The sequence below is a fragment of the Dermacentor silvarum genome, chromosome 6, assembly GCF_013339745.2.
Source record: "Dermacentor silvarum isolate Dsil-2018 chromosome 6, BIME_Dsil_1.4, whole genome shotgun sequence".
NCBI classification, from domain to species: domain Eukaryota; kingdom Metazoa; phylum Arthropoda; class Arachnida; order Ixodida; family Ixodidae; genus Dermacentor; species Dermacentor silvarum.
In genome coordinates, this window is record NC_051159.1 from 108970157 (window position 1) to 108982542 (window position 12386).

At 41.7% G+C, this 12386-nt stretch overlaps 1 protein-coding gene across 1 annotated transcript; it reads right to left on the minus strand.

The window, feature by feature from the left end:
- Positions 1-3950: 3950 nt before the first annotated feature.
- LOC119455839 (tumor suppressor candidate 3) lies at positions 3951-11749 on the minus strand. The gene is made up of 11 exons (XM_037717330.2): positions 11560-11749; positions 10768-10940; positions 10577-10694; positions 10140-10222; positions 9845-9902; positions 9487-9627; positions 8343-8426; positions 8146-8209; positions 6810-6884; positions 5848-5938; positions 3951-4191 (listed from the first exon to the last, which is right to left on the minus strand). The coding sequence occupies exons 1-11, from the start codon at positions 11647-11649 to the stop codon at positions 4176-4178; spliced, it is 993 nt and encodes a 330-aa protein (XP_037573258.1). The 5' UTR covers positions 11650-11749; the 3' UTR covers positions 3951-4175.
- Positions 11750-12386: the final 637 nt, after the last annotated feature.

Sequence of the window (12386 nt, forward strand, 5' to 3'; positions counted from 1 at the left end):
CCGTCGCTCTAAATGGGGATGCCAGAAGCCCTAGGGAAACGGAAAAGAAAAAACTGCAACACCTATTGGCCATTACCTAATGGTAGTATCTAGAACAAATGTCGGAGTAGTGGCCCTCCCCAGCAAATATGTTCGCATCTATTGCAGACTGCGCTTGCTCATAATAAAAGTTTATTCTCTCTCTCTCTCTATTGCAGCTCTTGCTCTCTCTACTATGCGACTGCAGTCGCATAGTTTGGTTTTGGAAACTTGCTGCTCGTCTACACAGCAAAATCGGTGACATCACAACTATGCATCAATTGATGTAGCTAAACCACTGCAGAACAATTTCTGCATTTCATTAAAATTGCTTTAATGTTGCCAATAAGGGCTTTGTACTTTAAGGCTGAAGCTTTTTTTTTTTTTATGCAGACTACACACAATACATATAGACAACACTATGTTGCCTCCCCATAATTTTGCAACACTAGCTACAGTATGGCTAAGTGCATACCTGCCAGCTCTCCCAATTCTTCTGTAAACTTTATAAATTAGGCCTCTGTCTACAATTTCACGAATGTTGCATGACAAATGATAGTGACAAGGGTAGTGATGGGGGGCTTGTTGGTGATTCATAAGGAAACCCTTTGATGCAGCGCGAAACGTAACGTGGACACAAGAAGGCACAACTAAAAAGACATTGCGTGAAGTTTAATGAAAACTAAACTCAATTTTACAAAAAAGATTTAAAGTTGTTAAAAGATGATTGGGCATGTTCGATAGAATAGTGTGTGCTCGGGGCACATAAAAAAAGATGCATGCCGCTCTTTTTCCCCGTACCCCTGCTGTTGTGCCCACAGGATTTTAAAGAATTTTCCTGGTTGGCAGGTATGCAAGTGTCCATTTCACGGTGATAGCCGAGTGAGGAAGCACTGCCAAGGATTTACAGTGATAGCAGTTGTAATTTACATTGTGAGAGATCAAGTGGCAGAGGAGTGGCCATGGCCAACTGGAGTGCTTGAACCATGATATTGGGACAGGTGGTTCATTGCCGTGGATCCGCACGAGAGGCAGAGCTGCACTTCACACCAGTTTACCAAATTCCTTGCTATGTGGTACCACTCAAGATGTCAATTCCTTCAGAGAAGCGAAAGAGGAAGGCTTGACTTGGCTCTGCCCAGCCACACTGATTAGCAGCGAGAAACCACTCGATCTGCTTATAGGAGTAAAAGATGTGTCGTCTGGAGGTAAGGACAATAAAGCATCGAGCACAGAACAACCCCGAGATGCGACGGCAAACTACGACACTCGGTTCGAATGTTGAAGGTGCAAAACCTGTCGACTATTCCTTCTTTTTGCTTCAGCTTGCATGTTTACAATGTGCTTTCCTTCACCTACAATTCCCCTAATTTCCTCCACATAGCTTCTAGATGCAAAAGAGCTTTGAACTAAAAGGGAGGGTTGGGGCAGAGAGGACATCCTTTATTAGGTTATTGCAGGAGCCTTCTGTATATTAAACGTCCCCCGAAGAGGCCGTAACCTTATAGCTTAACAAAATAATTTTTGTACACAAAGCTGCCATTAATTTCTAGTTGTCCCAATTCGTGTGACATGCTAATGCCATCTTGTTCCAATTACGAGTGTCTCGCATTTGAGAAAAGCCCCGCGCACTTTCTGAGGCAACTGGTGCAGCTGTTAATAATTTCAATAAACTTGCCACTGGCAAATCTGGTTTTGAGGAAGCCCGCAAGTAGGAGGAAGGTTCATGGAAAGGAAAATTGTGCTTCCAGTTAGTTGGGTGGATGACACTTTTTCCTTCCATGAAACTTTCCACTGCACCACAAAAGGGGTGGGATGTGCCTAAAAATTGGATGTCAGCATTTCCTGCTAACAGTAGATCAAAACTTTTGACAGCAAATGACTTAAAAATCCATTGCTTGGTTATATTGAGTTTTTTGTGCATGTTGCCAAGTGCACTACTTTTGAGGGTGGCCTCCTAACTCCATTCCCATTGTATTCTCTGCAAGCACTATGGAATTATCTCCATGTTCATTCCCACAGCTGGCCTTTCCAAACCTGATAGGAAGTCTTGCATGTCTCACTGAGTCGTTTTGCGTCTGGTGTGAAATGAAAGGTTAATGGTAGGAATGTTTTCGACTACCACATTCAGTTACGGTTACCGTGTTTGTGTAAATGGTTCAAAATACCGTATGCTAACTGGTTCAACATGGCCTGATGAAAGAAAACTGATAAAAGTAATAGTGTTATCTTGTGGGAATTAGCACTGTGTTGATGTCAACAGTCAGTGTGACAACACAAGTGCATGTGGAACACTGTGTACATCAGTTCACTAGGAATAGTAAAATAGAGGAAGCTGCGAAGGCATGGCAAGAACATTTAGAAACATTTCATTGCCGAGAATGCCACTCATAGGAAAAACCTACAACAGGTTTATTCCACGTCTTGATCTATGTTGCAGGGCCACTTTAAAGTCCTGTACATACTCTACTGGAAATTTTTGTGTGTGCCTATTTGCCAGTAGTGCCATTACATTCACGTAGGTGTTAAGCCCACAGCTATGCGTTGGAGGCTTAACATGTTGGGAGTTTGCAGTATCACCGTTAGAGTCGTGCAAGGGTCGCACCTCCAACTTGGCAGCCCAAAATTTGGCAAAAAATTTCAATGGAGAAGCAATTGCGTTCAGTGCCCCAATGTCGTGCGTGCGCATCCGCGGATTTTCACACGCTGTGTACCTCACGTGCTACTACTAGATGGCGAGAGCTGCTCATTGACCTTTGATGCAATGGTACATCCGGGGATCCAGGGTGTGCACAAGTCGCTGGCTGCGCAGGCACTATTTTGACCAAAAGGTTCGGTCCTGTATAAGGGCCGCCCCTCGTCAGAATTGTTAAAAAAGGCGTGGCCTTTACACGAGTCTATGTGGTATGCTACATTTACATTACAACAATGCCTGTTTATGTGATTCTCGAGTACAATGGATAACTTGAAATTTAGATTAAACAATTTCAGCTAGAGAAATTTTCTGTATTGAAGGCCAACTGCAATAAAATTTTGGACAATGTACTAAAGAAGTCCAGATATAGAGGAGCATTGGTGCAAAACTTTAGACGTTTTAATTAAGAGTAGAAGCATCGTAAAAAGATAGAAAAGATTAATGTTTTTCATGCCGAAACTGAACGTAACGCCACCATTACCGCTTGTCGAAAGTGATGCATGACCTAACACAAGGCACCTCGTCGTGACCTCCGATATAAGCCCAGACCACACGTATGCTTGCGATTTGATAATACTTTAAAATGCGCATTCTGAATCTGGATAAGCTGGTGAAGGACAAAGTCAGTCCGGACCATGTAGTAAGGCCAGACTAGAGTGCACGAGTGTGAGCGCATACTCCAACAGTTTCGCATACTCAAGCAGTTGCGTGTAGCTGCATCTGCTGCGTGGTGTAGATACCGCAGCCGCCGTGGGGTGCCACGACAAGTCCACTTGCCGTGGCAGGTGCCTGCATCGTCTGCTTAGGCACTGTTTAAGGAATGCTAACAAAATTATACAATCACTAGCCTAGTGGCTTTTCCAAGAGTGGTTCAATGGTATACACTACTCTTTAGAACAAATTCAGTCACAGAGTTAAATTTCTTTGTAGTTGCCCACATTGAAGCAGCTGTCTAAATAAATGTATAGCAAGAGCTGTGTGTTGTGTGGGCTCTGCAGGAGTCTTAAGGGGTATTTCAAGGCGCTCATTTTAATTGTCTTGACATGGTACCATTCTAAATGTTGCTATAAGGTCCAAGGTATTATACCAGTGCTCCTTACTACACATGGATGTTTATAAATGAAACTTTAAACGTTCCTTTAAACGTAAACACCACATGTGCAAAGTTCTTGCTCAAGACAGACGAGAAAAACCTGCTGAGAACTGCGAACAGCTCCAACTTCAATACGACCACAAGGCCAGATCCATACTATTTTATTGAAAAAAAACCTAAAAACACCATCCAGCACAAGACATCCTTTATATTATAGTTGAAACGAAATGTGAATAACTGGAAGTACTTATGTACAAGAGAGCTCGAACAATGGCGAGCCGAGGTGCAGAGTGAATACAATCCATCTGATGCAGCTCGAAAACTTGAGGGGATGTGTTGAGATGACCTATTACAGCCTTGGAATGGTGCTCACTTGAAGAGGAAGCTGAAAGGAAGAACAGCAAAAACGGGGGCAATAGGACAGGCTGGTAACACCCACTGAACAGTACGGCAGTGCTCAACCCTGATTTTACGGGAAGCAACGGCAGCGGAAAGAAGAAGTTGAAAGCATAAGCAAAGGAAGGGAATCTGCTGAAGTCGGTGCAAATGCCAGCGCGCCAACAGGTGGAAGGAAAGGACAGACTGTGCAACAGCAACTTGTGAGGGAAGGCAAAGGTTGGAGATGGACACGAAACCAACAAGAAGCATGCAGAAGCAGACAGCAATAAAGACCACTGCTGCGAAGGACAGGAAGTGCCATGCACAAGAGAAGGTGCTAGAAAAAGTATGATGCAGGTGTGGGGACCACAGAAGTAGTTGGCGTGCACGACTCAAGCACATTGAAAAAATGCAGCTAATTCAAGTGTCACTGCTTGCTTGACAACATTTGTACTGCACAAAAACTAATAAACGGCACTGTTTAGCCATATCTTGCCGTTGCACCAAAAACATCACATCATCAAAATCTTTAATAAGGCTGCTAAGGCTCATTTTGTCCATAAAAAGCACTGCAAGTTCATTTGGCATGCAATATCAGCACTTTGTATGTTGTGTTTACCTCTAGAATCAGATGTGAAATCAACCCTGTGCTAATTCTGTACGCTACCGCCCTGCTTCACTAAATAAGTTAAATGGTGCAAAAGCTGGAACTGCAGGTTCAATTAAAAAATGTCCCTGCTCCACTCTGCTACCAATTTCAGTGAACTGCTGTAACATTAGAGCCTTTATGAAATATATTTACTTGACATAACAGCAAAATGCAATTTTAACGAAATACCTGCTCTACAGTTGTAGGGCTATGCATGCTGGAACCGAGACAAAAGTTTAGCTGCATTCACTGTGCAATGGTTTTGGAAGCATAGTCAGGGATCCCTGGTTCCTGACCTCTCTCTCATTGACTAAAATTTACAATGCACTCATCTAAATGCAGCATTCCCTCATCAATTTTTTTTTTTTTTTGCTCAGAAAGCTGTTCACACTCGCTTTCAACAAGAGTGGATTGTGCAAGGTATGTTAGAGCATCCATGTGCTTTTAACACAATGCCAATGAAGGGAGCATTGCAAACCTTTTTCAAAATGTGGTACTGTATGACAACAAGCAGTAAGCAGGGTACTTTTAGTTGCTCACAGAATTCTGCAGTGCTGCACAGAATTAACTTCATGTATGAACCTATTGTGGCAAGTGGAGACTAACTCTCACAGTCTTCTGCCAGCTGCTTAAGCCTTGACATAAAGGTGCCACGAATGTAAGCTACAAAAAGAGAGTATCGTACTGCTTGCATTTGCTTAGGGGAACATAATTTTCCCAGTTGATTGGGTTGCTCACGCTAAAACAATCAAGGTGCATGTTCAGTTATGTATGGCACATGCAGCTGGAGACTTGAGCCTTGAAGGAAGCAATGGAGGATGGTACTAGTATTGTGAAAATGCAATGTGTAATAATAATACTTCTGCTTCCTAGGTTGTATTTTACAATGCTACCATCTGTATACAAATGCTTTGAGCATAGGTCCTCGTAGTGTTGATTTGCTTCTAAGCACTTGGCAACATTACAACACTCGAGCTAGTCCAATTTTTCAAATGCTGGCTGACGTGATCTCACCTGTAAGGATAGCCATGAGCTTTGGACCGGAAGATCGAGAGCAGAAAGCTGAAGAAGACTGCAACCAGCAGGAGCCCAACAATGGCCATGACTGCAAACGGTAAAGGGGCCAAAGGATGAGCACATGTTCTAGCTGTCCTGTTTATAGAGTCATAGCTGTTACAGTGTTACATATCTAAGTACACTTAGAATGATACCGGTGTCACATGGGGCACTTTGAATTGCAATCAAGCCCAATCAGGATCGAATTTCTCTATCACGATTGGCTCCTTTTACGCAGGCTTTGGAAGGGAGCCAATTGCCAGTGAGAAATTCGATCCAGATTGTGCTTGGCCGCAACCGAAAGTGGCCCACATGACGCCAATATAAAATTTCAATCGCTTTATTATCACACAAAAAAAGTACTACAAAAGTTAAATGTTAACAACCTTTACCACAGAAAAGTCCTCAATTAATGTGAACAGAAAATGTCCAGTAACAAGTAACTAGGCTACATGTATTTAGTAAGGGTTCTGCACAGCTTTCTGTGGTTCAAAAAAAAAAAAAAGAATGTTGCATAAGAACATATCTGTGATTGTAACACTATATGTGTCCGTCCGTAGTGAACAAGCTTTTGCACTAGTTGGAACACCGAAAGTCAACATTATTGCATAATTCCAGTAAATGTACAGGCAAACTAAAGGACATTTATGGTAGCCTTTCAAATACTTTTAATGCTGGCAATGTTTCATCAAAAACAGTGAGGCATCCTGTAGTTCTGTTAGATACTTTGAAATGACAGAAAAAGAAAATGTTGCATCATAACATTACTCCAAAAATGCCAGCACAAGTAGCTCACGACCAAAAAACATAGCTAAAAGCTCGTATGCAACAGAAAACGATAACAAAGTAGTACATATGCTCGGCAATGCCAATATACCACCACAAACTTCACAAATGCAACCTTTCCCTAGATAACTTACTTTTGCGCTTCTTGGGATCCCCCTTGGACTCGGCAGCGTCATTCATGAGAATCATGCCAAACACAATGGCAGCATCTGGTACAGTTGTTAAGGGGAGTTCAACACAGTTCTATCCTAGTCCCAGTGAAATCAATCAATCAGTTTATTATTATTACATCATGGGTTAATTACAGCATATAAAATATACAGACGAAATTTACACTGCCTGATTGAAGTATGTGTACAGGTACAGCAATATACTCACTCTGATTTGTAATGCCCTTTGCTTTACCCTTTGAACTACCCCTTCACACTTACTATGAAGATCTAAGCAGAGCTTTCAAAAGAAGAAAGGAATGTGGTGACCAAAGGTAACCATTCTGCTGCCCCATTTTAGAATTTAATCAAATGGCACACACTTGTGCCATATCAAAGTATTTCTCTCATACATATGCAGGGAAGGAACTCCAAAATGCATCACTGGTAACTTGTCCGAGCTTCAGAATTGATGACTAATAAGGCCTACTTCAATGTGGTTGTAAAATGCTACAAGCCAGCATACCAGGCCATATTGCAAGAAATCAGTATTATAACCTAAGAAATCAGGAATGGATAAGGACAGTTACATTGGCAAACAGTAACGATTTCTGCCAGGTATTAGTCCTGTCACACTTGTTTGCTTTTACACTTGCATTGTGAAAGCTGCAATAGAACTTTGAAGGCAAATGCATCGTGGCTGTAGCATAACTAAAAATTCCAGACTTGCCCCCTTCCACCACAATACCAGCTCCCTTTTCAAGGAAGCATGCACATACTAACTTCGTTTCATACATAGCAAGCAACGCCTCGAAAGCTAGCGATAGATTGACCTCACTGCTTGCTTTCACAATCACAAGATAGTGTGTCACATATGAAAGAAAGACAGGCATGCGTAATTTAATTAAATGTAACATTACGTCTCATACCTTTATATAAGGGGAGTGTCATGTTTCTGCGACCAACACATAGTACTATGTCATATAACGGAAGCACAAAGGTGCACAACTAATATGCAATTTGACATAACCTTAAATCCACAAGTTGCAGTTGTAATACATGGAGCAGTTGTACGTAAAAAATGTCACAGATCAAAAGCAACTGCAGTGCGATGCAGACGAAGCGAGACTTTTATGACCGCACTACTTGCGTAACTTCTGCAGTGTTGCCCGATAAGTATGAAACAAAGTATATACTTTGCGTAAAAATTGCAATGAAATATAGAAAGGAGGCACTACAATCAAAGCCTAGCACCAACTACTTCCAAGGATAATATGGCAATAAAAAGAATGTTAAATGATGCTGTTTAACAAAAGGATACTCAGGAAGATGACAATGTAGGTCTCCACAATGAGCTGGCCACCACTGCTGCTGTGAATGTAGGCCTGCAGAAACCAATTGTACCAACACGGCTTAGCTTTTCACAGAGCATCAGTGATATAGCCAAAGCAAAATTTATAAGAATAACAACAGCTTTTGAAAGCTCGACCAATGTTAAAAGAAAATGTGATAACTCACCACACCACGCTGTGTTTTGTGCATAAACGGAGGCCCACGGATATGGTTCCACATTTGCCCAGATGTCATAGCAAAGACAATGCACTGCAAATAGCACCATTTAAGCCACACAATTAGGATATATGTCCACACCTGCTTACCTTTCATCAGTGCCAAAAATAATGGCTGACAGTTCAACTTGTGCTTCAGTGTGTGTTTGTTTGATTTACTCAATATTTTGCAGATATTTCTCTTTCAAACACATTAAATATGATGATAAGTAATTGTAAGCAGAGAAAATCTGGCCATTAAGAAGACTTGCAGGCAGATATATTGCTTTTCTCCCCGTAACTATATTACCTATAACCTAGGAGGTCTGCCTCGTGATAAGTACTGTTTTACATGAAAGTGCATCAAGTGCTCAACATTTCTTAATAGAGCTGACTGGGAGATGCCTCACTCGGAGAAGATAGTTACAGCTCTTTTCCGATCGAGTTACCATGCCTTTAAAAAATTTCATGTTCTTTACATGAAAGAATAATTTGTTTCTTGTTTCAAACACCATGCTATATTCAGTTTACTAGCAATATTAAGTTTAGCAAAGTGCCATGCAGGGCGGCTTACTTCGTGCTTGCACCCATAGTGACAGTAGTTACACAGATGCAAAAAGCACCTCCACTTTTTCATTCCAGAACATGATACATGATGCATCGTAAAATTGCCTCATTCTAACTTCTTCACAGGAGAGTTTAAACTTTAAAAGAACTACCTCAATGATCAACAGGTCACATAGGCCATTTTTCAGCAGTTAGATGCAGAAATTGTTAGTTCTCTCGTAAGCTTGACTACATTTTCTGTACAGAATCGTAGAAGATAAAATTGGTGTAGCTAACCCACCCTTTTCTTTCTTGTTTTTTTTTGTAATTTTTTATTGAAAACAAGGTGGGAGCGTCTACAACACTAAGCTCAGCATGACACTTAGCTTCCATGAGGTTGGGTATGCCAAAAATTTCTAATACTCATATCACCTAGGTGCACCCATGGCAGGCCCTACAAGTCTTCAAATAATGCCTGTGATTGCCTAATTGGCTGCAGGTTGCACCTTAATCTTTTATCACATAAGAGCGCCTTTAAAAAGAGTTCGCAAGTCCGAAGTGTCACACACCAAAGCTGCAATGCCCCAGGAAGTCTTGTTGTAGAGAAAGTCGAGGTTGTTGCGTCTCATGTAAAGCAGAGCTCCGATGAGAGCCACCAAGATGACAAGTGCAATGGTGCCCGAGTAGTTTGGTGGTCTGAACACACGGATCTGCAGTAAAAATGAACATATATGCAACATTTGCAATCACTTAGATCAAATTGATACAGCAAGGTTAGTTACCAGATTACAAAAAAAGCAATTGTCAAAGCTCATGGGCAGATTCACATAGCTTGGGCAAAAAGAAAAGGCAGATCATTATAAAGCTCTAAGCAGGTAAACAAGCTGCTAACTCTCAACAACTACGTAGACACTTAAGAAAACTTACGTGAACATCTGTGCGTTCAGCAATCCACCTAGCCAGTCCTTCAGCTCCAAATCCTAGCCTAAGGAAAAAGAAGATGAATTCGTTTTAGGAGGGGTGAAAATTGAGCGTGTTGGTACATCTTGGAGCTTATTTGGAGGAGCGCTAAACAACGGGACGAGGAATCTGCTTTAGGAATTTGTTTCGAGGAAACTGTCTGCTTTCAGAACTTGTGCATAGTGCACATTGTGCAGATCTTTCCAACTCAAGCATCTGTAATAGAGTATTTATGCCTCGCAAAACTTCAAAGGGAACATGCCTTTGAATATCATGGTGGTCAGCCCTCTTCATTTTGCCTTTCTCTGGAAAATGTAGGAACACCGGTGCCGAGTTTTGCTGCAGCTGAAATCAGAACATACAACAGCGTAATTAGAAGCAAAACCATTTATTAGTTTACAAGGCAGCCAGCCTCACACAAGAGATATAAATACATCTGTATATTTACATGCTTGCACGACTTGGTCATAGATATAGCAACGATTAATGGAGCTATATGGAGTACCAATGACAGGCTTTGCAATAATGTATTTAAAAGCTACGTAAGCATTAAAACAATCCGTGCAGGCAATGAAGTATATCATGGCGATGGCCAAACTAATATGTGCAGATGAGATGTCTTAAAAGGGAGAACAAATGCAGCAATCATTTTGTTCAATTCAAGAAAGTAATTCGCAAGCCTCGTAAATAGCAACTTACCATGTTGAACACATCTGACCCTTCGTCAAAGTCAACGAGGCCAAAGAAAATGCGATTGCTGTAGGCTGAAGAGTAGCGCCACGAGTTCGCCAAAATCTGAAACTCTTCATTTGCTTGCCTGCGAACAACACATTAACCAGTGATGAAAACACTGAAATTCTTAATGAGCCTCTCAGCACAGCGGGGCTCACCTGCAAATGGAGCACTGCCGCTGGGGTGACAATGCAGTCAGCATCACGATGAAAGAGTAATTTCTTGGTGCCGTCTTGATGAAGTGCCGGAACTTCTCCCCATTCAGTCGGATTACTGGACGCTTTAAGCTAAGTTCTGTCAACTGCTGAACTCGTTCACCCAGCGTTTGTGCCTACGAGGAAGAAGTTTTTATAGCTATGACCATGTTATTTCAGTTACCGTCCTTTCATACTTCAACTGCGACATCCTTGCACAAATTATGCGGCAGCAAGCACAGTGAAGTTGGCGAAATGCGCATAAGAAGCACCAGCGCCAGAATACCGTGCATATAAAAACGAGCAGCCTAAGATGTATCAGTTTTCTGAGCCTAAAGTTGGCTTTGCAATCAAACCGATCTTCCTAATTATTGTGTGTTTTACTGGACTTATGTTACGCCGCAGATTACCAAACAACTTTCTAAACGATGCTGAAACTAGCGCAGATGCAGGAAGCCCACGATAACATAACAGCTAAGTGGTCAAGGAAACCGCCAAATGCTGCGTTGGCATAAACGCAACGGCAAATATTGTGATTTGCACACGGGTATTCTCAGGAAGTACGCCTGTAAGATTAGACGCATAATTAGATGAGTAAATTATAACGCGCTTGCTTGGTGTTGTCGGATCAAGAATGTAAACTCGTGATCACGCTAACGTAAAACTTTTGTGCATACTACATGTGTTTACTGCATGTGCCGATATGCGATACGTGGCAACCGGCATTTGCGCAAATAGATGCGAAGAGCTACTCACATCTTTTCTTCGGTAATTGCCAAAGCTGGACTCAACGCTAAGTAGTGCGACTAACACAAACAGAAACAAATTAACACAGGACTTTAACATCCTGCTATATCGTGTGCGGGTGGCTTGGAAATTGTACTCGTCGGTGTCGAACGCCTCCGCGCGAAAGCGAAAGGATTAGAATGGTTGTTTAACATGTGGCTGGATTTTGTCAGCCGGCCATCGGATGGCTCATGTGCAGCCATGTAACCGCCCTCATTATACCGTAAAAATATAGCACACTTAAATTTTTCATTTCTTAATTAATAATAACTACAAAATTTTCAAATTTCGATATCAATACGCCCGTTCCTATATAAACTACCATTTAATTTTAGCGTTTTCAGTGTCTGTGTGCGCTTTATGTAACAAAATCTCGAAGGCTATGTGTGTGTGTTCACTTGTTCTATTATAACTTTCCAGGTGGCGCAAAAGTAGTGCCATGGCTGTCGGTTGATTTGGTTTTGGCCACGGGCACAATCATTTTGTCAATTTTCACTTGTTAACTTGATTTGCATGAGACGTTAAGCTACACATTTAGCAAAATGTCCATGTCTTCTTGTTATCATTCACTACACACCTGAAAGACTTTATGAAAGACGTGTGCACATCGCCTCCAAGCGAAGGCTCCATCAGGTAACCAAAGCAAATCTCGAAGGCCATGCTTTTGCGTACAGTATGCGCCGAAAGCGACGTCATGATCGCCATATATTGAGAAGTGGTAGATTGGGAAGGTTGACACTCGCTGACACGAAAAGTTTGCACCCTTTGGTGCTTACTAGTACGTACCTTGTCCCGAA

Coding starts and splice junctions, on each gene's coding strand:
- LOC119455839 (XM_037717330.2), bottom strand. CDS start 11,649: ATGTTAAAGTCCTGTGTTAATTTGTTTCTGTTTGTGTTAGTCGCACTA. Junction 10,223..10,576: donor GGTCAGATGTGTTCAACATG/GTAAGTTGCTAT, acceptor TTCTGATTTCAG/CTGCAGCAAAACTCGGCACC. Junction 8,427..9,486: donor CCTGGGGCATTGCAGCTTTG/GTGTGTGACACT, acceptor TGCTATTTGCAG/TGCATTGTCTTTGCTATGAC.